The sequence below is a fragment of the Sylvia atricapilla genome, chromosome 8 (genome assembly GCF_009819655.1).
Source record: "Sylvia atricapilla isolate bSylAtr1 chromosome 8, bSylAtr1.pri, whole genome shotgun sequence".
Lineage (NCBI taxonomy): Eukaryota > Metazoa > Chordata > Aves > Passeriformes > Sylviidae > Sylvia > Sylvia atricapilla.
In genome coordinates this window covers 12888482-12915309 of record NC_089147.1, presented here as the reverse complement: position 1 = coordinate 12915309, position 26828 = coordinate 12888482, and the positions used below count along the sequence as shown (strand labels likewise).

Sequence of the window (26828 nt, the reverse complement as noted above, 5' to 3'; positions counted from 1 at the left end):
GTCTTTCCCCTCTGCCTTGGCTACTTTCCCTCCAGGGGCCCTGAGCCATGACTGTGCAGCTATTTAGTTAAATATTAAGAGGTCAAGTAATGGAGAACCAGAAACCTAATTACACGCTGCCCTCCATGGCACAGTAGTTTTTGGCAAAAGCAAAGCAAACACGGCCCCTTGCGTTACAGGAAGGTTGTGCTGCTGCCGGAGCGATGGCCAAAATCCAGCCAGACAGTGAGCACTGAGGACAGTGAGCAAGCAGGAGCTGCTGCTCAGAGGCCACAGCCTCCCAACTGAGCCCAGCGCTCCAGCAAGTTGCGGGGCCACCATACCTCACTTAACCCTGTCCTCCATCTCCTGCCCAAAAAATAGCCAGAGCCATGCTGTGTTGGGAATAGCTTTATCTGGATAAGCCCCATCCATGGGGCAGCCTCTGTGGTCTCACCCCCCACCCCCCCTGCCTGGGATCCAGGGCTCCTCCCCATCATGAGGCCGCTCTCCAGGCCTCCCTCAGCCTGGCCTTCACCTGAAACTTCTGCACCTGCAGCACAACACCAAACTTGCCCTCCAGTGAGGGCAGAGGCTGGTCCTCAGGGCACTCGAGTGTGAACCTCTGCAGCACCCAGGCCAGGAAGAGGAAGAGCTCCATCTTGGCCAGGACTTTTCCCAGGCAGACACGGATCCCGGCTCCGAAGGGGAGGTAGCTGGGTGAGGGCGAATGGATGTGCTGGCCCTGCTCATCCAGGAAGCGGCCTGCAGGGGAAGGGGCACCACTGGCATCAGCAGGATGATCCCTTTTGCCTGAAACCTCCCCGAGTTCACACCCACAAGTGACTGTGTCCCTCCCATGAACCACAGGAGCAGAGAGGTGCGAATGCCCCAGAAGGGCAGGAGCAGGATCCAATGTCTCAGCACCAATCATCCCTCAGGACTCAGCCTCTCCTGCTGCACCCACCCAGCCATGCCTTGGGCCAGGAGCAGATGGGGATCACACAACCCACCAGGATTGAACTCCTCAGGCTTGTCCCACTCCTTCTCGTCGTGGTGCACAGACCAGAGGTTGATGATGACCCTGGCACCCTTGGGGATGGAGTATTCCCCAATGCTGCAAAGCAGACACAGAGTGAGGAAGTCGCTCCCTCCCCACAGTCTCTGCCCATGACCTGGATGTCAAGGGAGTCTCACCTGGTGTCGGCAAGGGACACGTGTGGGATGAGCAGGGGGGACACGGGCCGGATGCGCAGCACTTCACTGATGGTGGCCTCCAGGTAGGGCAGCAGCGGGCGGTCACCGAGGTGGGGGTGACGTACCAGGCCAATCTTGTGGTCCATTTCCTCCTGGATCTTTCTCTGGATCTGGGAGCAAAGCAAAGACCAGTGTGGGAGCCCAAGGAGCAGGGTGCCCTGTGCACAGTGGAGTACACCCAGCATCATCAGCATGGCCTGTCAAATCCTGCTTATCTGCAGAATGTGACTTCTCTTTTGGCACCTGCCTTCCCCAAAACTCCCCATGACATCCCTGGTGCTGCAGGGAACCCTACCTCAGGGTAGTGGAGCAGGTAGAGCACAGCCCATTTGAGCACAGTTGTGGTGGTCTCCACACCAGCCCCAAAGATGTCCCCCACTGTCATGAGGAGGTGGTCATCAGTCAGCTCCAGCCCTGGCTCTGGAGGGCTGCTGTTCTGAGCACTGAGCCTCACTTGCAGGAGGGCATCCATGAGGTCCTTCACGGTGTCTCCACAGAAAGCTTCCTGCAGAGGGACATGCATGAGCCAGGCTGTCCTGGGCACAGTGCCCACCACCCCTGTTCCAGCATCTCCCTGTCCTGGCCCTGCTGGCACCTTGTGTTCAGTGAATTTCTGCTGGAGCAGCTGGTCCCGGACCTGGAGGCATTTCTTCAGCAGGGCCAGGTCCTTGTTGGGAAATATCTGAGGGAGAAAAGCACATTACAACAGCCTAGTCCCTGCAGGCCCCCAGGCAGTCACTCAGTGCCCACCAGTGTACTGGGTCTTGTGGGTCACCAGACAGGGACCCTCCTAACTCAGTGGGGCTCCTACAGGACACATCCCAGCTCCTTCCTCTTGTCTGAGGTGAGAGGAATGGGCAGTGCCCATGTCCCTGCTCACCTGGAGCCAGGGGAAGATGTCCACCAAGCTCTCCTTGGCCACGGTGTCCACGATACCCTGGCTGTACTCCAGCATGGCCTCGAACTCAGGGTCCCCACGCCGGTATGAGGAGTTGAAGCAGAGGGAGCAGACCACGTTGGTGACAGCCCGTGTGAGCTCAGGAGCCATGTCCAGGGCCATGTCCTGCGCAGCGCTGAGTGTCTCGCACAGGGATGCAGCCTCCCGGCAGACTGGGGTGGAGGAGAGGCAGGCCAGGGGGTGATGAGGGAGTGATGATTAAGCAAAGGGAGTGAAAAGGGCACCTGGGGGCTGGGAGAAATGGTCCCCTGCTCATTCAGGGTGTGCAGCCTGCAGAAGGCACCCCCCCAGACAGGGCTGGGATGGGCAGAAGGGACTATGCTGGGCGCTGGGGAGGAGCAGACAGAATGGAGATGTGCAAGGATGTGCTCCTGGGCAGAGTGGAGAGCTGGCTCCATGCCTCAGTTTCCCCATCTGTGAGTGACGGGAACTAAAGTTCAGGGTAGAAAAGACACATGGGAGAGGTGTTGGTAAAGTACGGGAGAGGAGTAAGGAGAGGGACAGAGCCCCTGCCTGGCAAGCTGTGGGAATACTAGGGGGCATGGGCTGAGCCACTGTCTTTCCTTGGTATCCAGGGAATCAGGGCACTTGAGAAGAAAAAGTACAGCGTGGGAGGAAACCAGAGCCGGGGGGGGGGAGCCTGGGACTGGGGGGAGGCACTTACTGATCCTCTCGAGGGCGAGCGAGCCTTCTCCGAACATGGAGAGGGCGGTGTGCACCAGCTTGCGCTGGAACTTCCAGAGGGGCCCGTAGCTGGCGAAAGCGATGTCCTTGCCCCCTCGGGACAGCAGATCCGTGGTCACCTGAGGGACAGGCAGCCCCAGAGTAACCGAAGGGCAGCCCCTGGGGGATGGATTATCATCTCATCCCAGAAATGGTCAGGGGGCTAGAGGTTAATGCAGGCAGGCAGAGCACAGGACATGAGCTCTCCTTTCCCCCTGCCAAGGACTGATAAAAAGGTCTGGGGACAGATGCAAAGGTTAGGGGCTGTAGGAAGCCCAGGGAACTTCAGGGGTGCAGGGAGCCTGGTAGTACCCACGTCCCCGTGCCCAGGGATGCAGCCAGGAAACAGGCACCCTTGGGATGGAGGATGACAGGGCTCGCCCTGGGGAGCAGGGTCGGGAGGAGCCGCCTTGCCCCTGGCTTGCTGCAGGCAGGATGAGGAGGGGACACGGGTCCTGCTGCGTGCCAGTGTCTGTCTTGGGAGCGTCCCCTGCCTCATCCTACAATGGGAAGGGCTCCCCAAAAACCTGCTGCCGACTCACGGTGCGGGGCCGTCCAGCGAAGTCTTTGCCCTTCTTCAGCAGCACCTCCCTGGCGTGCCGGTAGCTGTTCACCACCACCACGTAGTGGGAGCCCATCCAGAGGGCGTAGAGACTGCCGTAGCGTCCCTGCAGGCGCCAGAGCCGCAGGTGGAGCTGCGGGTGCCCGGCCAGCTGCAGCAGGCTCCCCACCAGCGGCAGGGCGGGCAGGCTCCGTGGGCGCCCCAGAGCTGTCCCCGCGGCCACAGCCAGGGTGTCCCGGCGGCGCGCCAGCCGCCAGGTGCAGAGCAGGGCCAGGCCCAGCAGCAGGGCCCCCAACAGCGGCATGGCGGGGCCGGCTGAGGGGCTGCGGCGCGCGGGGGGCCCTTATAGCGGCTGCGGGGTCGTCTCCTTGACTCTGAGGCGGGCTCGGCTCCTTATCGGGGGGACAAGGAGGGGGGAGCCGGGCGCTGGGCCCGTGGCCAGCTCTGCAGCTGCGGGCACATGGTGGGGGGCGAGGGCAGCGGGGCCACGGCCACCCTGGGTGGCCGTGGGGAGCTGCTTCCAGCGCGCTGGGGGCCAGGGGATGGCCAGGGTCGGACCCGTCCTTGGGGTTCCATCCCCAGGGCCATGTGGTAGGCCGGGGGTGTGGGGACAGCTGAGCCCCCGAGGTCTGTCCTGGGTGCCGTGAGCCCAGCTGGGCGGTCTGGCGGGGCGCTGGAATCCATCCCCAGCCTGGGAGCGCCTCGACAGATCCGGGAGGGAACGGGCAGCACTAGAAATGCTGATAAGCTCGGAGCATCCCTGGTCATGAGCTCTCGTCAGTGCTGGGGAGACACGGGCAGCACTTGACACTGCTGGGCAGCCCGCGGCAATGCTGGTGAGCGCTGGTCAGCCCCTGGTACCATTGGTCAGCCCTGGTCAGTACAGGGGGAAGCACTGGCCAGGGCTGAGAAACCCTGGTCAGCGCTGGTCAGCCTTGGTCTGTGCTTGTCAGTGCTGGGCAGCCTGTGGATGTCCGTGCCCGAGGCGATGAGGTGTCCTGGGGAGTCCTTTGGGAACAGAAGCCCCTCCCGGCAGTGTCCCCGACCACCGCGGGCGAGCTCTGCGCCTTTCCGAGCCTTCAGGCCCCCGGCACTCGCCGTAGCGGCTGCCGGGGTAGGCGGAGCGAGGCGCGGGCGGGGTAAGATGGCGGCGGGGGGTGCGGCGGATGCCCAGGCGCGCTTTGGCCACTCGGTGAAGGGGCTCCTGACCGAGAAGGTGACGAGCTGCGGCACCGACGTGATCGCTCTCACTAAGCAGGTGCTGAAGGGCTCCCGTAGCGCCGAGGTGAGCGGCTGGTGCCTGCGGGCGGCCGATTACAGGGCCGGAGCTGGGAGCTGGGAGCTGGGAGCGGGGAGGGCGACGCAATGCATGCTGGGAGCTGTAGTCCGATGAGGGGACACAAAGTGTGTGGGCAGGGACGGGGACAGCGGGACCGGGATGCGGCCGCGGCTGGGCAGCGCTTCGGGACTCCGGCGGTGGCAGCGGTAGGGTGACTGCCAGGGTGGCAAGTAGGAGCGGTGCCTCAGTTGTTCCCGATGGATGTGCTCTAACGACACCGTGGTGATCCCCGCACGGTGTCGCCCCAAGTGTCACCGGGGCCTCGGGACAGCCGTCACGGGGGCCTCGGGAAACGCAAAGGTGCAACGTCTCAGCCTGGTCTGTACGTTTTCTTTTAGCTCCTAGGTCAAGCTGCAAGAAACATGGTGATGCAAGAAGATGCCATCTTGCACTCAGAAGACGTAAGCTGTGTTCTTGTGCTTGAGCAGCAGTGTTTCTAGGGACAGGAGGGTGGTAAGAACAGTTTGCAGCCGTGCTATCAGAGCGAAATACATGACTTCATGCAGCAGGCCAGAATAATTTAGTGCTTCCTCAAACCCGGTGCCGCTGGACTCCTGGTGTCCTGCAGACCAGCCAGCCCTCAAGCTGTGGTCTCTCTGACAGAAAGCTTGAGGGACTGTGGGCTGAAACAAAGCACTTGTGTCTCTGCCTGTCACTGGGAAAGGAGAGGGAAGTGTGCCACTGCTGACACATACCGGCGGGGGTGTTTTGGAGGTAGTGCAGCAATACAGTGGTGGCTGTGCTGGAGGAACTCCCCGGGGCATTAGGATGGCTTGCACTGTGATTTCTGTAGGCATTCATTCTTTGTTTTGTTCTCCACAGAGTTTAAGAAAAATGGCCATAATAACTACTCATCTACAGTACCAGTAAGTAGGGCACACCAGTAAGTAGGCATTCTCTCTTGGGTAGATCTTGAGTAGATCCCTCAGTCCTTTTCTGTTTTCCTTAAAGACTTTGCATGAAGCCACCAGCTCAGACTGATTCCTGTTTTTCAGTTCTTCAAAGCTGAGCAGGCCCTGGAGCTGGAATTTTCCAGCCCTCTTCAGGCTGTTTTAGGGTGGGAGCTGAATTTTTTTCCTCCTGTTTGCCATGCACTGTGTCTCCAGTGAGTTATATAATGTCCCTGGAACTAAGAAGGAGAAGCCAGTGCTGCTTCTGTCCCCCAGGACTTAATTCAGAAATACTCTGGAGTTTTGGCCTCTTGAGTCCTTGTTTGACATAACATAAACCGTGACTGAGATTTTGGGGTTTTAATGCTCTTTTTGTCTTTCCTTTTCTCATCTAGGCAAGAAGCAATTCAAAAGAAGTGAGTTCTGGGAGGACCTGGGGGACACACCCGTGGGGGTGGAAAGGGAAAGGTGATGGAGTTGGATGGGGGAAAGCAGAATGGAAAAGTTTTTGCAACTGCCTTCGAGGCATATGCTGGCCCAGCAGGATAACACTTCAGTATTGTGAAGAGATGGGAATTTGAGTCCAGAGATGAGATTCATATTGAAACTTCCTTTTGTTTCACTGGTGTGATAGAGCATGTGAAGCTGCTTGAGAGAGGAGATGAGGGTGGCGGGAGCAGAACTGTGTACAGCAGGGTGCAGGAAGTGAGGTTTGCTTTGTGGGGACACAGAGGGGGGTCGGGGGACCCCAGGGTTTCTCTTTGCTGTAGTGTCAGCTCTGGAGCTGCTCTGGTCCCTCGGGCACAGGCAGCACAGCACAGTCTGGGGAGCAGATCTCACCATGAACCTCCTCTTGCTTGGTGCCCAGTGTGGAGCGCTCATCAAACCTTCAGGACCAGCTGAGTCACTTGCTGAAATGAAGGGGAGCCGAAGGCACGAGGAAATCTCGACCAGCGCTGAGGGAGTGAAGCGTCCTCTCTCCTCCAGCCCCGGGGGCTCAGAACTATGTCTGGATGATGCTGGATGTCAGCTGGGATATGTGCAGAGTGTGTTTCTGGGCACGTGGCCCCCTCTTGTGTGCCTGCATCCACACCTCTGCTCCAGAATGCTCAACCACGCACCTGCACCTTGCTGAAACAAACTCCCTGAAACTTGGCTCCTCCCAATAATTCCTGTGTCTGCTTACTTCCCATGCAGTATGAGGGGCTGAGCCCACATCAGCACCCTTGGCAAGAAATGCAGAATTGAGGCATGGCGTTTAAATGCAGGTGCCTGCAGTTTGCCACTGGTCTGTATTTAGCCACAGAGGTGGCACAGAGTGCAGTTTATTTAGAGCATTTTAATCAGTGTGAGCTGCAAGTGCCTGGGCAAGTGAGAGGTGCTTCAGTGTAGGCTGAGATGCCAGTCCCAGCACAAAATTTCTGAAACCAGAAGTCTAAGCACACACATCTGCCAGTGGCCTAGCTGGATGTGGTTTGGCCATCATCCTCCTCAAAGGTTATCTTATTTTCCTTTCTGCCAGAGTTTGGAACATCATCCCTTTGCCAGCCCATATGTGCTGCTTTTGGCCTTCAACTGCATTCCTTTTCCTGGGCTGCTGCTCCAGCTTTTGATGAAGCAGCCTTGGCTGTGGTGTGTGTTTGTATCTGGTTGGGAAGGTATCCAAAGGCCCGCCTGGGAAGCAGGCAGGAGCGCATCATGAGCTGGTGTGCTCAGTTCTACACTGCTCTGTTGAAGACTAGTGACCTGTTCACATCCAGGACTAACTATAAATACTGTGTCTTGGTTTTGTTAAGTCACTTATCTGAAGCACTTGGAGTGCACGGGAAGCACTTGTTTCCCTGAGTGTACTTTTCACCAGCTGATAGGAGCAGGCAGGCTGAGAGCTGACACTGGCCTGCCACATGCCTGTTGGAATGCTGCTGGAGTCTGGCTCCTGTGCTGCAGAGCCTTTTCAGGCTAAATTTCACCATGCCTGCCAGTATTTTTGCCTTGGGTGACATTCTGACCCCAGCTTTGTAGGTGCACTTTGGGAATGAGAGTTTTCCCTGCGACTTAATTGCTGGGAATAAAAGCTGTCCTGAACACCATCAAACTGCAGCAGTCTGTTGTGGATTCTGTTGCTGGCAGTCCCTGTGCATCAGGGAGACGGTTTGGGATGGTGGGTCCCTGTCCTCTAAGGATCCCCCATTCTGCTCTAGCTCGGAGGGCTTTGCAAAGGCAGTGTGACCTTGCTGCAGGTGGCTCCTTCCTTCCAAAGTCCTGTCCTCTGCAGAGGCCACAGCAGTCCTGTGGCATTAAATTTATGTCTCCCTGCCTTTGGGGCAAGCAGGGACAGAGCTGCACCGTGCAGGGCCTGTTCGGGAACAGGCAGCAGGGTGGGTTTTGGGGGCTGTGGGTGCCGCAAGAACAGTGAGTGATGGCAGCGTGCTCACCACGGGAGCGCGGCCAGCCGCCCTCGCTCTGCCTGTGTCCGCCGGGCCGTGTGCCAGGGCCCGGGGCAGGCGGGAGCCGGTGTCAGGGCGGAAGGCGGGCCCGGGCGGCGCGGGATGCCGGGACAGCACCGGGAATCGGGGAGGAGCGTGGCCCGGGCCGGGCAGAGTCCGGCTGAGGCGCTGCGGCTGGAGGCAGTAAGACCGGCCAGGGCCTCGCTGGTGGTGCTGGGGCTGCCCTCGGGGCCAGGGGCTCTCTGCAAAGCAGGGGAGGGGAGATTTACACTACAGGGATGCTCTGGGGGCTCATGTCTCCAGGGCAGCTGGGACTGGGCCTTTTTGGGGTGGGGGTATGTTGTCAGTTGCCCTCTGGAGCATCCCGTTAGATTGCAAGTTTGGGGAGGTTCTCAGGGTTCTGCGGGGAGAAAGCAAAAAGTGCTGTGGTATCTGGGGGAAGAGGGGGATTCAGAGCCCTTGGGAGGAGCTGGTGTGGCGCCCATCTCTGCGGTGTCAGCCAGCAGCCCCACATTCCCGTTGCAGTGACAACTTCCTGCGGAGAGCTGATCCACCAGGAGGTGCAGGTGAGCAGCGTGGATGGAAACTGGCGGAGGGATGGGGCAGCTGGGCAGGGGGTGAGCGCCTGGGCTGTGCCAGAGTTCCTGCTGCCGCTGGAGGATAAAGCCTGTTTCGGGGCCCAGATGAAAATGCCAGGTGCAGTTGGCAGTTTTGCTCCTGTTGTGCACAGGGATGGGGGACTGAGCAACCTGGCATTTTCCTGCCCTTGTTCCCTGCACCCTTCTCAGCCAGGGAAAGGGTGGCTGCAGCCTGCAAAGTTACTGAAAAATGGGAATTAAATTCCCTCCTGCAAAAACGCATCGGTGTGTGTCAGTGAGCAAAGGGAGGGGAGGATGTGGGCAAAGGGATGTCTGATCTTAGCGTAGTTTTTGGTTGGAGAGTGCCCGTGCCAGAGGAATGTAGGCATGTACATGCCAAGTGCAGGCAGGACCCCCGTATTTTAGAGCATGGGAAGCTTGGCACAGTTTAGTGGCCTCTGTCCTTCCCATCTCAGGATTACTATGGCAAAGAGCTGCAGAAGACAGAGGACCTCAAAACCAATGCATGCGTCACCTCAGCCAGGCCCCTTTCCAAGGTGGTGAGGGATGCTCTGGAGCGCATCCACGAGGAGGTGGTGGCCAGGTAAACCCAAGGGTCTCTCCTCCACTGCTGCATCCCCACGGGTTGCAGTCCCTTCTTGGCTGGGGGCACCTCCACCCAGCTCAGATCAGCATCCACCCAGGTACTACGGCTGCGGTCTAGTGATCCCTGAGTGCTTGTCATCGTGCCGGATTCTGGACCTGGGCTGCGGCAGCGGCCGGGACTGCTACCTGCTGAGCCAGCTGGTCGGGGAGCAGGGCCACATCACTGGGATAGATATGACCGAGGGCCAAGTATGGCACAGAACTGGGGCTCCCCCTCATCCTTCCAGCAGCCTCCCCACATTGTTTGCTTCCTCCTGCCAGATCGAGGTTGCGAAGAAGCACATTGCCTACCACATGGATAAGTTTGGCTACCGAAAGCCGAATGTGGAGTTCTTCCATGGTTACATAGAGAAGCTGGGTGATGTTGGACTGGCTGATGAGAGCTACGATATTGTCGTGTAGGTGCCATGCAGGCCACAGTCACCCCCATTCCCGCTGCTTCCCGGGGCTGTGGGCTGGGTCTGCGTCCCAGTGGGTCACCTGCTTCAGAAGCATGTGTTAGGAAAAGGAAAATCCCAAGCCAGAGTCTGGGCTACAGTCTGGGAACATAGACTGCCCTTTTCATGGTCAGATTGGAGTTTCCAAGTCCTGTGTGAAGTGATGGTACACACAGCAGCTGGTGGTGCTAAGTGTGCTTGAGGATGCAAATAAGCCATGGTCTCCTCCTTCACAGCTCCAACTGCGTGATCAACCTTGCCCCTGACAAGAGGGCTGTGCTGCAGGAAGCCTTCCGTGTGTTGAAGGTGATGGTGGGCTGGTGCCTGTAGCAGAAAAGCAGGCTTGGGGTGGCTCTGTTGTTGGGGTGCCACTGAGAAGCAGCAAATGGGATCCAGCAAGACAAGGATGCAGGATGGGGTCAGGGGAGGTCATCTCTGCAGAGGATCCCAGGCAGGGTAGGATTAAGGGGTTCCAAATACTCCCTGCCCATTTTGTCCCTTTGCTTCTTGAGGTCTCCCTTCACACCTTGTTGCCTTCCAGCCCGGGGGAGAGATGTACTTCAGTGACGTCTACACCAGCCAACGCCTGAGCGAGACCATCCGGAAACACCGGGTGCTGTGGGGTGCGTAGGGCTGTGGGATGGGGGTGACATGGCGTGGGGGGACTGGACCTTGGCCTCCATCCCCCATCTCTGTGGTCTCATGCCAGGAGAATGCTTGGCAGGAGCCCTGTACTGGAGAGACCTGTACAGCATTGCTGAGGAGGTAGGGTTCAGCCCCCCATGCCTGGTCACCGCCAGCCCCATCACCATTAGCAACAAGGAGCTGGAGGGCATCATCGGTGAGGATCCAGCCAGGGAGTGTCAGCTCTGGGGAGCTGTGGGAAGCTCTGCTGGGATCCCAGCCCAGGTATTCAGGGTCCAAACCACCAACCTCTCCCTTGTAGGTGACTGCCGCTTTGTTTCTGCGACTTTCCGCCTATTCAAGGTGCTGGGTGGCAGCTGGGCCGGGCCAGGCCAGGTCATCTACAATGGCGGGATTGTGGGGCACGAGCGAGAGCTGGTGTTTGATGCCAACTTCACCTTCAAGGTTTGGGGAGGCATGCTGGGGCTCTGTAGGGAAGAGTTAAAGCTGACGAAGCTGCTACTCAGCAGCATCCTCTGTGATCTGGGGGGCAAGCTTTGGTGGAGGGGATGGTGGGTGGGAGCTGTGTAAACCCAGGGGAGTCCAAATGTACAGGAAAGGGAGACAGATGTATGTACTGCTTTGTGGTAAACGTAGAAGCAGGACATCCATGGTGGCTTCCCAGAATGGTTTGAAGCCTGATGCTTGGGGTTTGTGGGTGTTTCTTCAGGTTTTGGGCCAAGACGTGCTCCTGTTTTCACTCTCCCCATTGTCTGGCTGGGTGGCTGGAGTCCCCTGGGACATATATCCAGGACCCCAGGCCTATGACCATTCCTCTGCTCCCAGGAAGGAGAGGTGGTGGACGTGGATGCTGAGATGGCTGCGATCTTGCAGAGCTCCAGGTTTGCAGATGAGTTCCTGATCCGAGCTGGCAGGGCCAATTCTGCAGCACTGCAGAGCTGCTGTTGCAAGGGAGTGAAGGTCAGTAGAGAACAGCTCCATGGCTGGATTAAGGAACTGGGGCATGAGTGTCCCATGCCATCAGAGTGGCTATGGGGTATCAGAAGGGTTGTGGCATGCTACCAGGACACCCGAGTCCTTCTGGGCCAGGCAGGTGCTCATGGGACACCAAGAGTGATGCCTGGTGCCTGAGTTGGGACAAACTTTATCCCTACCCAAGTTGGAGCCCTCCAAAGGTGTGTCTGCTCTAACCACCCCAACAAGTCCATGGGGACTGGTGAGGCTGACAGCTGGACTTCCCTGTGGTCTCCCAAGGGGAGTCATCCTTCCCCTGACGGGATGGCTATGCACAGCCTGCCCCAGGGAGGTGATGGCCCATCCTCACAGTTTCTTCCTGCTCATCGCTCTCCCGCTTGCTGAGGAAGAGCAGGTTGGCCCTGGCTGCCAACCCTGACCCTGCAGCACAAAGCATTCTATCTGCTGGAAGCCTCTCTTCTCCTTGGTGGTCCCTCCAGCCTGTAGATAGGCCAGGAGAGACAAGGGAGATAACACCCTGCAGCTGTGTATCCCTGAAATACAGCCTTGTACTTAGGGAGATTTTCTCGGGTCTCTGTCCAAGGAGGAGGCATTTCTCAGATAGAAACAGAGCCAAAGTCCCAGACAAACTCTTGGCTTCTTCCTTTTTGCAGGGGAAAAGCAGCTGGAGTGACCCAGGAGCTGCCCCCCATGATAGCTAAAAGGAAGGTCTACTTGGGTTGCTTTGCTGGCAGGGGTTGAGTGAGGGGCAGAAGCCACTTTCTCAGGTGCCTCTTGCTTCCCACTGGCCTGATCTTGCCCTGGGTTTTTTTCTGTCTTTCAGGAGAAGATCCGTGATCCCTTCCAGCTGCTGGAGCGGCTGACAGCCCCAGGTCCTGCCTGCTGTCCTGGTGGCACCTGTAGTCCCCCAGGGTGCTGCTGAGTGACAAGTGGTGTCCCCAGACCACTGCTGGGAGTCAGTGGGGCAAAAGGACCTGGCCCCAGTGATGTCTTCCACCAGAGAGCAAATACATGTCTGAGCTCAAAAGGCTGTGTGCTTGTAGCTGCCACAGGGCCGTGGGTGCTGTGCTTCCCTGGAGGGGCTGGTGGGGCCAGGGTGTAGTGAGGCCTGTCCTCTGGGTCCCCTCACTGTGGGGCTGACAGTGGCTGCACAGCTTGGGTGCACAGGCAGGGACAGTCTCTGTCTTGCAGCCCTGCAGCCTATTCCAGGAGATGAGGATTGCTCTCTTTCCCTGTGCAGTGCCACTGAAGTTTCAGTTTTCCCCCAGATTCATCCAGTTGGAAAGTCCTGAGTCTCCTGCAGGCATTGCACCTGCAGAGTTTTGCAGGGAAATACAGCAATTCTGGAAAAGCAGAAACACATTCAGCTGCATCCCACAGCAGGCAAAGAGCAAGGTGCAAGAGCTTTTAGGCTGTGGTGGGGAGTGCTGGGCTGCATTCCTGCTGCCCAGCATGAATCCCACAGGACCTGGCCCACAGAAGGTGTTTGGGAAAGGCTGGAGGCTGCTGAACAGCTAAACTTTGAAATAAGGGACCATTTCTACCTCTCCTCAAACAGTGATTTTCCAGGAGGGACCAAATTTCCCATCTGCCTTTTAAGCATCATCTTGCTTGGCATGGGGGAAGTTAAGCAAAACCCGATAAAATTTGGGCTCAAAAAGAAAAGGGACAGTGCCAAGGATGCTCTGGCATAGCAGTAGCAGTGGCTGAGGAGGGTCCAGATGTTCAGGACACCTGAAATTGTTCTGAAATTGTGTGGAATTACCTCACTAATGGGACCTTGGCAGGAAGAAGCTGTTTAATACACACACCCCACCCCCAGCCCTCTTCCTTGATTACTTACAAAGACTTCATCCAGGTCCCCAGATAGCTCATCCTGGGAGGTTTGCAGCAATTAGCTCCTGCTATCAAAGACAGCCTTCCCAGTGGGAATGGAAGAGCAGATGGGGTGGAGGGGCCCTACCTGCAAAGCCCTTCATTAAAAAGACATGAGTCCCTGGCATGGCCTTTCAACTTGCCCGGGAAGAGTTGCACCCGCAGTGAGATCCCCGCTCTGTGCATACAGAAAAAGGCCACAGCTTAAATGCCACTGCATTTGCATAGCACTGTGTTTGTCCCAAATTCTCAGTGTGTCAGGGAGGAAGCAGCTAAGAGAACTTGACTTTGATGTGGAGCATTAGAGGTCCTCATTAGGCTGTGGATGCAGCGGTGTCCTCTCTGCCTGGCTTTACCTGTGCATGCACAGCCTTGGGGTTTTCAGCCCGCAGTGTATGAGAAGAGGAGGTCCTGCAGCAGCATCCCATGTGAGGAACACCATAATAAGAACATAATCTGTCCAACCCCCCAGTCTGTGTATTTTGGTGATTGTAAAGATGTCCCAAACCCCGATCTCCTAGTGTGAAGCTCTGCAGCATTGGTGTCCTCCCTCGGCAGGCAGAGAGGGTGTTGTGATGGCAGCAGCCAGAGGCTGTGATGTTCCGACTCACTCTGAGGGGAAAGGGAAGAGATTCCTGATTCCCTGATAACCCTGTGGTTAGCAGGGCGTCGCTGTGGTTCAGGGACATTTGTCACCTCTTTAGGGGAGCAGGCCTGTGGAATTCCCTTAGGATAAGCCGAATGAGGTTTGGGACTAGGAAAGATTTGTGACTACAGCCCCCAGAGCACTGTGCTCTGCTCCACACCCTATTGGGTTGCCCTGCACAATTTATTCTTTCATTTGCCAAGCACTTAAACAGCAGGGAGGCTGTTTCACTGCCTCTAAAAGGTGTCAGCCGCCACAAGGCACACCTTGTTGCTCCCACAGCTGTTTGTCTCTGGCTGTCGAGGATGCTGAAACAGCCCCGTTGTCAGGACGGTGGGACGTGGCACACGGGAATTTACCGCTTTCATGAATCGGGGCTCTCGGCCCTCCGTGCATTCATGATCTCAGGACGAGCGGAGCGGGGCAGCTGGGGCGGCTTTGGACGCCCTCAACGGGAGCTCCAAAGCCCGAGCCCGCTCACCCACTCCCCGGCACGGGGCGGCGGAGCGGAGCAGAGGTGAGAGAGGAGCGCGGCCCGTCCCTATTCAGTGTTTAATGCTTAATTCCGCTCTCAGGCGCGACACAACCAAGGAGATGTCGGGGCGGATGGTGCCCGGGGGCCGCAGTGCGATAGCTCGATTTCTGAATCAGTGCACAGTACTGCACCGGCGGCGGCTCGGGGCCGACCGGGGAACGGTCACGGCTGAGAGAGCCGCCCTCGCCGCAGCAGATCCCGGCGGGAGGCACCGGGATGCGCCCCGTCGGGCCGGGCCTACGAGGCGCGGCGGGGCCGCCAGGGGGCGCTGCGCGACCGCCGACCGGGGCAGCGCGCGGACGCGGGGCGGCGCTCCCGGGCCGCTGAAGGGGGCGAGCGGCTCGGCGGTTCCGAGGGGAGCGGCTGGATCGCCGTGGGCCGGGCGGGAGCGGCAGGAGAGCGGGATCACCCGGCCCGTTCGGCCGCCTCGTGTCCCGCCGCGGGCGCTCCCGGGGCCGCTCCTGCCAAGCGCAGCGCACGCCGGCCGCACCGCACCCCCATTGGTCGCGCCCCTCCTAAGGCTCCGCCCCCTTCGGCCCTGAGCGCCACCACCATTGGCTGCAGCCACACGGTCGGCCGCGCCCCCGCGCGCCCGGCGTACACATCGGAGTCACGCGCCCCCGGGGCTGGGGAGGGGGCGGGGCGCGGCGGGGCCGTGGCCTGGCGCTGATTGGCGAGCAGGCGGGCGCTGATTGGCGGCCCCGGGTGGAGGCTCCTCCCCGGCGCGGGGGGCGGGGCGGGGAGGGGCGGGCGCGGGTAGAGGCGGCGCTGGTCGGCTCGGCCCGGCAGTCGCCGCCCGTCGGGTCCCGCGGGCAGCTGAGCCCGCGCCTCGCCCGCCGCCGCCGCGCCCGCCGTCACCGCCGCCGCCGGGGGAGCCGGGGCACGCCGCAGGCGCCGCGCGGTGATGCGGGGCCCCGGCGGCGCCGAGCCCTGACTAAAGATGGCCGCGCTGCCCGGTGGGAACATGGCGGGGGGCGGCCGGGGGGCGCGGGTGCTGCTCTTGCTGCTGCTCGGCGGCTGCCTGGGCCGGTGGCCCCCGGCCGGCGCCGCCGCCGCCCCGCCCGCCGCCGTCGTGCCCCCGCCGGCGGCGGAGGAGACGGTGATCATCGGCCTGCGGCTGGAGGACACGGACGACGTCTCCTTCATGGAGGGGGGCGCGCTGCGGGTGAGCGAACGGACGCGGGTGAAGCTGCGGGTCTACGGGCAGAACATCAACAACGAGACGTGGTCGCGCATCGCCTTCACGGAGCACGAGCGGCGGCGGGGCGGGCGGGCGGCGGCGGGGCCGGCGGGGCGCGGCGGTGGCGGGGGCGGCGGCGGGTCGGCGGGCAGCGGTGGGGCCCCGCAGCGCTGCGGCATCCGCACCTCGGACATCATCATCCTGCCGCACATCGTGCTCAACCGCCGCACCTCGGGCATCATCGAGATCGAGATTAAGCCCCTCCGCAAAACCGAGAAGAGCAAGTCCTACTACCTGTGCACCTCCGTCTCGGCCCCCGCCGCCGCCGCCCTGGGGCCCGGGGCTCCTGGAGGGCTGGCGGGCGCCGAGGGGCCGGCGGGACCTCCGCCCTGGGGTGAGACCACTTGGATCTACCATGACGGCGAGGACACCAAGATGATCGTGGGCGAGGAGAAGAAGTTCTTGCTGCCCTTCTGGCTGCAGGTCATCTTCATCTCGCTCCTCCTGTGCCTCTCGGGCATGTTCAGTGGCCTCAACCTGGGCCTGATGGCCCTGGACCCCATGGAACTGCGCATCGTGCAGAACTGTGGCACGGACAAAGAGAAGAACTATGCCAAACGCATTGAGCCTGTGCGACGTCAGGGCAACTACCTGCTGTGCTCCCTCCTGCTGGGCAATGTCCTGGTCAACACCACGCTTACCATCCTGCTGGACGACATTGCCGGCTCTGGGCTGGTGGCCGTGGTGGTCTCCACCATCGGTATCGTCATCTTCGGCGAGATCGTGCCGCAGGCTATTTGCTCTCGGCACGGCCTGGCCGTGGGCGCCAACACCATCTTCCTCACCAAGTTTTTCATGATGATGACCTTCCCGGCCTCCTACCCCGTCAGCAAGTTGCTGGACTGTGTCCTGGGCCAGGAGATCGGCACGGTCTATAACCGTGAGAAGTTGTTGGAGATGCTGCGGGTCACCGACCCTTATAACGATCTAGTCAAGGAGGAGCTCAACATTATCCAAGGAGCCCTGGAACTGCGCACCAAGACGGTGGAGGATGTGATGACTCCCCTCCGAGACTGCTTTATGATCGCTGCCGAGGCTGTGCTCGACTTCAACACTATGTCCGAGATCATGGAGAGCGGTTACACCCGCATCCCTGTTTTCGAGGGTGACCGCTCCAACATCGTGGACTTGCTCTTCGTTAAGGACCTGGCTTTTGTGGACCCCGATGACTGCACGCCGCTCAAGACCATCACCCGCTTCTACAACCACCCGCTGCATTTTGTCTTCAATGACACCAAGCTCGATGCCATGCTGGAGGAGTTCAAGAAAGGTGGGCTTGTGCCTGTGGCGGGGGCGCGGTGGGGAGGTGCTGCTCGGTGACGGTCAGTGTCCACCTGCCTGCAGCAAGAGAGCTCTGCAGGGGGGCCTCGGGCTCCTGCTCACAGAGGGCTGTGGGAAGGTGCATTCTGGACCGTGAGTGACCAGTATTTAGGCGTCTGCCAGATCTGCTCATTCCAAGGGCCAGAAAGCTGATCCACGGCTGGGATGTGCCCCCAGCCTTTTTCTCCCCACTGCACTGGGATGTGTGTGTGGGCATGGTGCCAAGCAAGGTTGTTTTCCCTCTTGCTTTTTCCACTCATCTGTCCGTTATAGTGAGAACCACTGACGGGAATCTGTGTCCATTCCTTGGCTGTGTCTTCTCTGTGCTTTTTCAGCTGGCCTGACGGGGAGGAGTGGGTGGGCTGCTCGAGTGCCTTTCAGGCTCAGTGCACACACGTGCTGAGATAAACAAGGCGTTTTAGCTCCATTCATAGGCTCAGCCAGCTGACCTCAGCTCTCTGCTCCACTTACTTTGATTGACACTTTGATCTTGTAACTCATAAATCATTTCAATCTCTTAAAATATATTCCAAAGCACCTGTTGGTGCTGCGCTTCACAGTTACTGGTCTTTTTTCCCAGGCTACTCTGTGCTTCAGGACCACAGTCTCAGTGACCCTTTGGTGTAGCTTGTGTATTTGTTGCACCAGTATGAGACTGAGGCTTTCTGCCTTTCTCTTGATTGTAGCTGGTGCTGACTTGACAAATGCATCTTAATTCTTGTTAGAAGCTCTTGCTTATGAGAAAGGAAGAACGGGTTTCTTTTCCTTTTGTTTTCTTTATAAAGTCTGTCCCTCTCTGCAAGCCAAATAATAAATAATAATACTCTGTGGCCTGTGCAGGAGGGAATTTTCAAAGTAAAGTGAAATTTCAGACAGTTTGGATGTGTGGACTCCTGTGCTGGAAAAATGCTGTTTGGAGTGCCACCAGATTGTTTGTACCCAGGGAGATCTGATCAAAGTACCACGGAATAGCTCAGCCCCTGGGGAGTGATTTGTTTGGGAGGGAAAATCTAGTAGGGATTATTTGAGCTCACCTTTTATTAACTGACTAAGTTACCGTGAAAAAAACCTTTGTGAATTGGTGAATGTTGTTTCCAGATAAGTTTAAATTATGACTTAAGTTTCAGTTGCCGTTTTGTCCATATGCTAAGTTCTTGTGTCATGGCATTGGATCTTCATTCTGCTTAACTCAGTTTTGGGGAGTTGGAGGGTTGCCCCATCTTTATTTCATCTTTTTGGATAGAAGATGGACATAATCCTGCTTTTTATTGATCAGTGCAGCAGTGGTTATCTCTTTCAGCCTGTATGTAGAGTGGGGAAGTCTTATTTGGTTTTGGAGGTGTTGAAGGAGAGATGAGGGAGAGAGCCTCCCTCGGCTGTGGTTTCTGTGCTGCAGGATCTGCAGCTTGGATGTGGGAAACTCAATGAATTCACTTAACTGTTAGCTGGTTAAGGTTGCTGCATGTGTGAGTAAAGGGTGCTGCTTCTTCCCCTCTGTTCCTGTTGTTCAGATAGCACAGTAGGGTTCTTAGCCTGTAGTGAGTCTTGTGGGTGTTTTCTAGTTCTGTATGCAGCAATATTTCTGAGGAAATGCATGTTATGTTGGTAGTTTATTTCCCTGGTCTGAAAGGACGGAATGCACTCCTGTGTGTTAGCATAGCAGTCCTTTTATTTAACAGCTGGGAGAATTAGGTGTGCGCTTTAATCCTGTGAGAGTGGCTAAGCCAAATTCCTCCTTAGAGTTCCTGAAAATGGTGCTTAAAATAGGCTTCTTAAATATTCTCCTGGGTGGCTTGGAAGGTGCAGACTAGAGATCACTTTCCCTGGTAGCCAGTCTCTTGCCTGCACTGGGAAACATCCCAGTAGCACAAGTTCAGGGTGACTTCCTAACGTGTGTTCCCTCCTGAGATTGCTGGGTCCTGGAATAATCTCTGTAGCTGGGAATTAATTCAGGCTCGTTTTAGCATACTTAAATGTTTACTCCAGCGTCACTATGCTGGTTGGTCTGTATGGGCAAGTCCTGTGTTAGGATCAGCTTTGTCCTAACTGGTTTCTCTTTAGAAAGTGCAGATATAGTGGAAATAAGTGATTTCCTTTGTGTCCTTTGAAATGAATGTAAATAACTGATAGCTGGCTTGATCTGGCATAGCACAGTGTCTTTTGCAAGACCTCTTCCAACTTTCTTCTTCAGAGCAACCTTGCCAAATTCCCATGAGAATGTACAAATTAAGGGTGAGAACCAAATTGCATGTTACTCTCCAGTAGCATGTTGGAAATAATAAGCTTACAGTTTTTAATCATTCCTTTCCCATCACGTTGATCTTCTGCCACAGCCAGCTTGCTTCAAAACTCATAAGTGTGTCTTTTTTGATACCCAGGCCCCTGCTACCACTGTTGGCTGCAACAGGCAGCTCATGTGATAATGCTGTCAGTTAATACTTTAATTGATTTGAGGAGCGAGGATGAAGTTTTTTTCTAATAAGTTTGGTAATTAGCTAGGTAGATGGGGTTTTGGAACTCATATTTTGGGCGTAAGCAAAACCTTCTTAACCTCAATGTGGAATGGAGGCTTACAAGGAGGCGACTGAAAGCCAAACACAGCAGGATATACATCCTTACACTGTTGCAGAAGATGAAATGGGTAGTTCTGTCATTGTTCTAGTGCTTAGGCTGAACAGCTGGAGGATTTGGTGTCTATCATTAACATTTTTTGACCACAATTGCAAAATAAGTATCTGTTTCACTTCCATGCTGCCAGGAAAGAAACTTAATTTTAAGAGAGCTTCAGCACATTCCCACCCCCTTGCTGCTCTAATCTCCTAAAGTGTGAATAAACATGATTCCTGAAGCAGTCCACAAACAAGCTTCTCTTCTAAAAAGCGTGGTTTACTTGCATTTAAATAAATAAGTAGCTTTTGAAATAGGTGCAGTTTTTTTTTTATTCTAAAAACAGACCTTAAACTTCTACTGGAGCTGTCAAATCCACTTGTCTACAGGTTGAGCAGACTGAGTTCAAGCTTAAATTGAATTCAGTCATTCAAATTGAATGCAAGGGAGTCTAAGGTGCCTTTTCTATTGGCCTAGGAAAGGACCTTCCTGACTTTGCTCAGAGCAGAGAGGTCTCTCATTTGAAATGAGTTCACTCCCAGCTAATCTCATGTTGGCCATTGCTGTAAAGGGGAGCAAGGTGTTACTGTTCCAGGATTGATTTGTGTTGTGGTTCCTAATCGGCAGCAGGGATTGAATGAGCCAGTGAGCCACAGAGTCGTTTTTAGAAAGAAGCTGGCGAACTGTCTCCACTGACCTTCTTTTTCTTGTTAACATGTATGTGGACCTGCTGTATTTTTTTCTTTTCTTTTTTTTTTTCTTCCTTTCTTCCTTTCTTCCTTTCTTCCTTTCTTCCTTTCTTCCTTTCTTCCTTTCTTCCTTTCTTCCTTTCTTCCTTTCTTCCTTTCTTCCTTTCTTCCTTTCTTCCTTTCTTCCTTTCTTCCTTTCTTCCTTTCTTCCTTTCTTCCTTTCTTCCTTTCTTCCTTTCTTCCTTTCTTCCTTTCTTCCTTTCTTCCTTTCTTCCTTTCTTCCTTTCTTCCTTTCTTCCTTTCTTCCTTTCTTCCTTTCTTCCTTTCTTCTGTTCCTTTTTGACAGTTTTCCTAAGTCACTGCTTAAATGCTCTTTGGCACCTGCTCTTGGTGTTTTTCGCAGGCAAACCTCTGCATGTGTGATCCTAAATCCAAAGCATTCTATTTCTAGCTCCCTGACTGCTGGAGCTACAAAAATTCAACTTGAAAAGCCTCATGTTGTAATACTAATATTTCAAGACTGGCCCATTTTTTGCAAGCCATTCTACAGCTGTGTTCCTGGTAGCCTGGATGGCTTTGGAGGGCAGCAGTTTCTCAGTTGGAGTCCTCCATACCTGGGGACTTTGAGTCATATGTTTTGATCTTATTTATATCTGTTTCCACTATTATTTTATACTGCACATCAGAGCTTAATAACCTGTTGCAAAGAAGCCACAATAATGCTGTGCAGCAGTTCTGAACTCTCTGAATCCCATGGCAGCCTTGAGAAAACTCCTAGATTCCTTATTAAATTCATTGCTAACTGGACCTTAAAAGTGGGGTTTTTTTACTAAAAATATTGTCGGATTTAGCTAGATGGCACTTTCTTCAGGCTCTGTTGGTCTTGTATTGCTGGTTTTAGTAGCATGTATGTTTGGTGGTTGATTTAGAGTGGACACTGGGGAAAAATGTTGTCCATTTCTTTTCTAGTTCCTCCTCCCCCTTTCTGGGAAAGAAGACCAAGTTCCAGCAGCCTGAAATATAAACCTGTATCTTTGACTGCAGAGAAGAATATCTAGACCTACTTCTCTTTTGAGCACATAGATCCTCTTTTTAGAAACAGGTAGGATAGCAAGTAATTCGTAGCCCAGGGATCCAAAGTTCTCCATTACTGTTGTTGGTCTGGGTTTTTTTCTGTTTTTAGGTCACTTGGTTTGAGGGGCTTTTTTTGTTATTAGGTCACTTATCTTTCTGGTGCAGCTCTAATCCAGGTTTGTAGGTGGCTTCTTTCCTGGTTCCTTTCAAGTTTTATGACCTGCAGAATCTGAGTCCAGTCTTCCCTTGAGTAATTTTGATTTAGTAGGTCTGAATGCTCACTTTCTGATTTATCTAGCAGGTTGTCTGTCTCCTGGGGACTTTTTCTGTGTAACCCTGTGACTGCAGCCTTACAAGAAACTGGAAGAAACTACATAGATCCTTTCAGGATTTATGTGCTTTACGAAAAGCACATAAAACTTCTTGGAAAACAATATCGTTTTCAAGGCTGCTTAGCTAATAAAAGGCACCTCCTCTGATCCTTTTGAGGAAATTCATATAACAGAGAGAGTGTTGAGGAGGTCCAGTGTGGAGACTTTTCTGTGTGAAGAGAGTAGGGGAGTAGTAGGTGGGAAGGAATTTGCCACCAAGAAACAGAAGTTTTAGCACGCTATGCCTGCAGATTTATTCTCTGAACAAAAATTGCGTGTGGGGGGTGGGGGTTGCCTCGTGACAAACTGTTCCTTGGCTGGCTGACAGCGCAGCACCCGCAGGTACTGCACTGCCAAGAGCTTTGCTGGCCTTGCAGAGCTCCTGGGGGATGCGTGCTCGTTCCACCGGAGAGCAGCGGATGTGGGTTACTGCAGGCAGCCCTCCTGCTGGTATGCTGAGGGAGAGGCTCCAAGGGGAATGCATCAGGGAGCAGCTCCAGTTCTTCCTGGGCTCCCTACTGGGAAGGTTTTATAGAGACCAGGAGAAGAGAGGCTATTAGGAGAGCAGCCTTGGTGAGGAGCCTGGCTGAGGAGTCCTGCTGCTGAGAGTAGGGAGATGTATGTTTCAGGTGGCTGGCAGGGAGGGGAATAAGTGAATTAAATGGCTTGAATTAAACCAGTAGAGATTTGAGTTTGATGCCTGTGTTGGATATGATTCTTCGATTGCTTTTTAACCAGTTGTTCGCAACTCTTGTCATTTGACAAACACAAGAAGTTGCCTTTTCCTCCCGTCAGCTGTTTGCTCAGTTAGCAAATGCTTTCCTGTGCTGAAGCTGATGGGAGTGAATTCCACCACAAGTAAACCATGCTGCTATCTGCTTTCTCTGTGTCTGTAGAGGTTATCTGTAATAGGCACAGATGTAAACTTCAGGTCAGTCTGTGCAGCCAGCAGCATTTCACAGCCAGTTTTGGAGCAGGGTAGACCAAAGAGGCAGAATATCAACTTCTGATCAAATTCATTGATGTAGGAAATTGATCAGGGAGTTTAACCATCACAGTGTCCTTCCAGGTCTGAGATGTTTTTTGAGTTTAATTTTTTTCTCTGCTGATAAGAGGTTCTGAGGAGCAGAATATTTCCACATTGAACTTCAGTTGACTCTGAGGACATAAGAACAATTACAGCGAATCCTCTGCAGTAGGTAATTTCTGACAATGGCTGGGGCTGCTTGGAGAAAGTATTAGAAAAGAGCCAATTTCTTTTGTTCCCCACGGAAGCTTACTCATCTCATCAGGCTGTGATTCAGGAAGTTCTGGGACTAAAGATACTGTCTTTATTAAATAGCCCTAGATGCTTATTTCTCTGTGAGCGTGTCTAATCAACATTGAACCTTTGTCAGCTCTTGTACAGAAACAAACACCAGTAGTGGGTGTCTCCTTTTTGTGGCTGTGTAGTGCTAGTGTCAGAGAGAGGTGGATCTAGGAGTACATTTCTGATTGTCAGCTCTGTATGAAGCCATCCAAAGGTAGGTTTTGTTTTGTCAGGCTATGGTATCACTCTAGGTGGTAATTTAGGAAATGAGGGCGTGAGCCACCTCACACTTCATATGTGTTATGAGCCCAAGTCTCCTCCCCATTCTATTGAAGGAATCATTATAGTGGTGGGAAGTATTGTGGGGATTATTAGGCCACTTAACTTGGAGCATCAATGCCACTAGACTGTGACAAGATCTGCTCATCTTCCTGGTGTTGTCTGGTGTCAGATTTTGTCTTGCTCACTTGGAGGGCACACATCCTAGTGCACAGGAATTAAGACCTGTAGGATTCAAAGTTTCACTACTTCACCTCTTTTAAACATTTAATATTTGCTCAATATTAAGAGTCCTAAGTCAATCTTACAGCAGCTTAGTCAGGATCGAGTAGGACGAGAATGAAAGCAGTGGCCAAGCAGTGCTGAGCAAATCTGTAGACCACCAAGCTGTTGTCTATAATTTTTTCATTAATATTTAGCAAGAGCTCACTTTTGCATTTGCTTATGTGCCTCTACAGAGTTGTGATGCAATTACCAGTCTAGGTAAGCCAATGGCACTTGTACTGTTGAGTCCCTTCCAATTTCACTAATGGAGCTTGTAAAACTAGCCCTCAACAGAGAGTACTCTGAACCATACCAGTGAGTGCGACCTGGCACTCTTGTTAATTTGACAAGGTCCTGAATTACAGCCTACCAGCTACAAATAGGAGTGTAAATACTTGGTGCTAATGAGCTACTGCCCACAGCACATGGCTAACAGTCCATACCAGGTGGTTAATCCAGCCTCGCTCCTGCCAAGGTCACTGAGTCATTTCAGGACTATCAAGCAATGGCGGTTTTGTTTCACTTTTCACCAATATATAACTATAGAAAATAAGACACATAAATCTGTCATTAACCTTCTGGAGGAATGCACCTTTTCCCTTGGCCAAGAAACTGCATGGCCCAGTAGTTGGTAGAATAAGCTATGCTGGGAATAAACTAGGGCTAAGTGGGATACAAAGCATGTGTGAGAAGGGCATGGACAGAAAGACTGGTTAAAAAAGAACTATACGGGGAAGAGATGACCGCATCACTTCAGTGTAGATGGTTTTATAGAGAGGTAGATGTAGGGAAGAGAAAGGAATGGCTTGGAATAGGTGAGGTGTTCTATAGGTATTTTAAATAGCTTTTTGTACAACATGGAGTAATAAAGTTCTGATTCTGCAAAACGTCTTGTTATTAGTTGAGGCAGAAGAACTGAAGTTTTCCCATAGCTTCTTAAAGAAACCCCCAAACACAAAGCCAAACACCAACAAGAAACCCACTGAAGCCCCCTCTAATGTTATGATTCCAGGACATCACGCCATACAGTGTATTTCACAAAATGGGCTTAAAAAGTCTCTGTTTGATGCTGCAGCCTGAAACACAAAGTTGCAATAGCAGAAGAAGAGATGGCAGTGAGATCCATTGAGCTTGGAGAGAAACTGATTATTGATTATTTTGACTTGCCACTGGAGTTGGATGTACCAAATGTTCTTAACACAGTGGCCAGGTCAGCTTATCTTTTCATTCTTGGTTCTTAATAATAATGAAGCTTCCATTCCTTAAAAATTGTCTCCAATAACTTTTTTGTTGTTGTTTTTTGTCCTCGTTTACTTAGAAGTGTTCTCTTCCCTGTTTGTGGCTTTGTCTGTTGTAACTTGCCGCTCTGAAGGGTTATAGGTAAGAGCCCTTGAGAATCTTTGAGCCATTGTTGTCTTATTTTCTGTTAAAAAACTCTGGAGCCTTCCAGTTTTGGTAGACAGACAGTTTTCACTGAAGTGAAGAATAGCTTCCAGGATTTTCCACACTTCCATGCTGTCTATGTGGCATCATATATTTTGTTTGCCTTTGAAGATTGGGTTGTTGTTGTACACAACCTGTAATGCCAGAGGTGTTTCTTTGTCTGGGTTGGCTGGCATGTTGAAATTGGGATTCTTACATGGGTGTTTGTGGTTATTTTTGTGATTTAAAAACATGACTCAGACTTGCTCTTCACCGACTTATGATGGTATCTACTTGAAAGGACTAGTGAAAGAATACTAGAAAAACAACTTGCCTTGTAACCAACTTGTATTAAAATATCCAAGTCCTAGATTAAACAGAAACCTCAAGGCAAAGGAAGCTTATGTGGTTGGGACTTATTTGTGTTGTGTCTCTTTATATTGAAGCATTTCATTTGTGAATTGTTTGGTATAATAATTTCAGTGTTTATGAAACAACAGCCCTTCTCATCAAGGAATCATATTTTGAAGGACAGAGTAAGTGTGATGCCTGTCAATCTGGGAGCTGAAACCTGATGATTGTGGAGGCTGCAAGAGTTTACAGGTTAACAGGACTGAGTTAGCAGGACTCAGCTGCAGTTACTAATTAACTGGGCAGGAGCTTTGCTCTAGCCAAAGGCACTGGGGCCAGGAGATGAATGCATACATTCAGCACAAAAGATCTGTATAGTTTTGTTTTCTGTAATACTTTCTGTTGGGATCACACCATTCTTTTGCTGGCAGTCCCAAACGAGCCACTTTTCAAATGAGAGTGGTGTGGTAACATTGCTCTCTGCAGGGTGAACTGTGCTCTCAAGACTGGGCTCCTACTTCCTTGAGGTTCTTTCCCACAGCAAGTGTGAATGAAAGTTGGAGATTTCTTTACAACGAGGTGTTGTTTGTGGTTTTTTTTTTTTTTTTTTTTTTTTTTTTTTTTTTTTTTTAATGGTGGCATAATCTCTTTGTGACAGCTGATCCTCATGGAGGTGAACAAGGCTTTATTTTCCTCATTTGTCCGTGGATAATGAGAGCAACAAAAAGGCTGATTCTGCCTTGGTTGGATACTCTGCTGCCAGCAAACAATTTTAGGAAGGATCTTGCCATTTCTGGTTTTCTTCCAGGATCCACCTCTGGCTTTCAGAAGATTGTCCTGCCTACCCTTTGCCCTGGGTGGTTCAAAGTGCAGCCTGCGGGACCCCTTTCCATGCAGCAGTTATGTGAGGACAAGGATGATCAGTTGCCTGCTTTTATTGCTTCTGAATTGCTTGTCAGCAATTTCTAGATTTCTACAAATAGGAAGAAAATCTGCCGGTGTGAACTTGTTCTTGATAAAAATTTACAATCTGGCATTGAAAGTAGGTGTGGCTGTGGGTTTTAGGCAAGCTGCAGGCTTAGTTCTTCTATCTTGCCTGGGACATCTTTCCATTGGAAGCAAGAACAGCTCTTACAGTTACAATTCCCATACACAGCAAGTGCAGACAAGGACCTTCAGCTGATATTACAGGGCATCTAGTAAAGAGGCTTCAGTTCAGTTTTTTACTCATTAAAGTAGGCCAGAATTGTGAATTATTCAGTAGCTCTAGCTTGACCTCCAAGGGACATCACTAAGTTTTTTGATTCAAGGTGGATAAATTAGTGTGATACATTTTGCTCTGTGAATTTGTGTGGGGGTTTTTTTTCCCGTTGCTGTGTAAGTGAGATAT

General features: G+C 53.4%; 4 protein-coding genes across 6 annotated transcripts in view; 3 read left to right on the top strand and 1 right to left on the bottom strand.

Annotated features, from left to right (window-relative positions):
- Nucleotides 1–261: 261 nt before the first annotated feature.
- Nucleotides 262–3783, bottom strand: CYP17A1 (cytochrome P450 family 17 subfamily A member 1). The gene is made up of 8 exons (XM_066324476.1): nucleotides 3460–3783; nucleotides 2859–2997; nucleotides 2117–2346; nucleotides 1832–1918; nucleotides 1532–1741; nucleotides 1177–1346; nucleotides 993–1096; nucleotides 262–744 (listed from the first exon to the last, which is right to left on the bottom strand). Exons 1-8 carry the CDS (start codon nucleotides 3781–3783, stop codon nucleotides 476–478), a joined length of 1533 nt encoding a protein of 510 aa, XP_066180573.1. The 3' UTR covers nucleotides 262–475.
- An 840-nt stretch (nucleotides 3784–4623) lies between these two features.
- On the top strand, nucleotides 4624–7826 carry BORCS7 (BLOC-1 related complex subunit 7). Of its 2 annotated transcripts, XM_066323636.1 has the most exons (5): nucleotides 4624–4764; nucleotides 5157–5219; nucleotides 5641–5684; nucleotides 6104–6124; nucleotides 6577–7825. In XM_066323636.1, the coding sequence occupies exons 1-5, from the start codon at nucleotides 4624–4626 to the stop codon at nucleotides 6626–6628; spliced, it is 321 nt and encodes a 106-aa protein (XP_066179733.1). In that variant the 3' UTR covers nucleotides 6629–7825. The 2 variants fall into 2 exon arrangements, with proteins under 2 accessions (XP_066179733.1, XP_066179734.1); XM_066323637.1 differs by lacking the exon at nucleotides 6104–6124 and having other exon boundaries at nucleotides 6577–7826.
- Nucleotides 7827–8422: 596 nt separating this feature from the next.
- AS3MT (arsenite methyltransferase) lies at nucleotides 8423–12474 on the top strand. Its single transcript, XM_066323634.1, is given in 12 exon segments — nucleotides 8423–8574; nucleotides 8577–8641; nucleotides 8644–8721; nucleotides 9210–9337; nucleotides 9438–9588; nucleotides 9661–9797; nucleotides 10073–10142; nucleotides 10378–10459; nucleotides 10546–10677; nucleotides 10783–10925; nucleotides 11307–11441; nucleotides 12280–12474. Coding segments are annotated over 12 exon segments (1302 nt in total). The 5' UTR covers nucleotides 8423–8492; the 3' UTR covers nucleotides 12379–12474.
- A 2863-nt stretch (nucleotides 12475–15337) lies between these two features.
- Nucleotides 15338–26828, top strand: part of CNNM2 (cyclin and CBS domain divalent metal cation transport mediator 2) — a 119178-nt gene continuing 107687 nt past the window's right edge. Inside the window, exon 1 of one of the 2 annotated variants that reach the window (XM_066323632.1) lies at nucleotides 15338–17022. In XM_066323632.1, coding sequence (XP_066179729.1) covers nucleotides 15453–17022 — 1570 coding nt within the window. In that variant the 5' untranslated portion in view covers nucleotides 15338–15452. The remainder of the gene's footprint in view (nucleotides 17023–26828) is intronic. The other variant, XM_066323633.1, reaches the window with a different exon arrangement.

What these genes read in the sequence shown, in the direction of transcription:
- CYP17A1 (XM_066324476.1), bottom strand. Translation starts at nt 3,783, where the DNA reads ATGCCGCTGTTGGGGGCCCTGCTGCTGGGCCTGGCCCTGCTCTGCACC. An exon ending in ACATCTTCCCCTGGCTCCAG is followed by an intron (nt 1,919 to 2,116) that starts GTGAGCAGGGAC and finishes TTTCTCCCTCAG; the next exon opens with ATATTTCCCAACAAGGACCT. An exon ending in GTGTCCCTTGCCGACACCAG is followed by an intron (nt 1,097 to 1,176) that starts GTGAGACTCCCT and finishes TCTGCTTTGCAG; the next exon opens with CATTGGGGAATACTCCATCC.
- BORCS7 (XM_066323636.1), top strand. Translation starts at nt 4,624, where the DNA reads ATGGCGGCGGGGGGTGCGGCGGATGCCCAGGCGCGCTTTGGCCACTCG. An exon ending in AGGGCTCCCGTAGCGCCGAG is followed by an intron (nt 4,765 to 5,156) that starts GTGAGCGGCTGG and finishes GTTTTCTTTTAG; the next exon opens with CTCCTAGGTCAAGCTGCAAG. An exon ending in CCATCTTGCACTCAGAAGAC is followed by an intron (nt 5,220 to 5,640) that starts GTAAGCTGTGTT and finishes TGTTCTCCACAG; the next exon opens with AGTTTAAGAAAAATGGCCAT.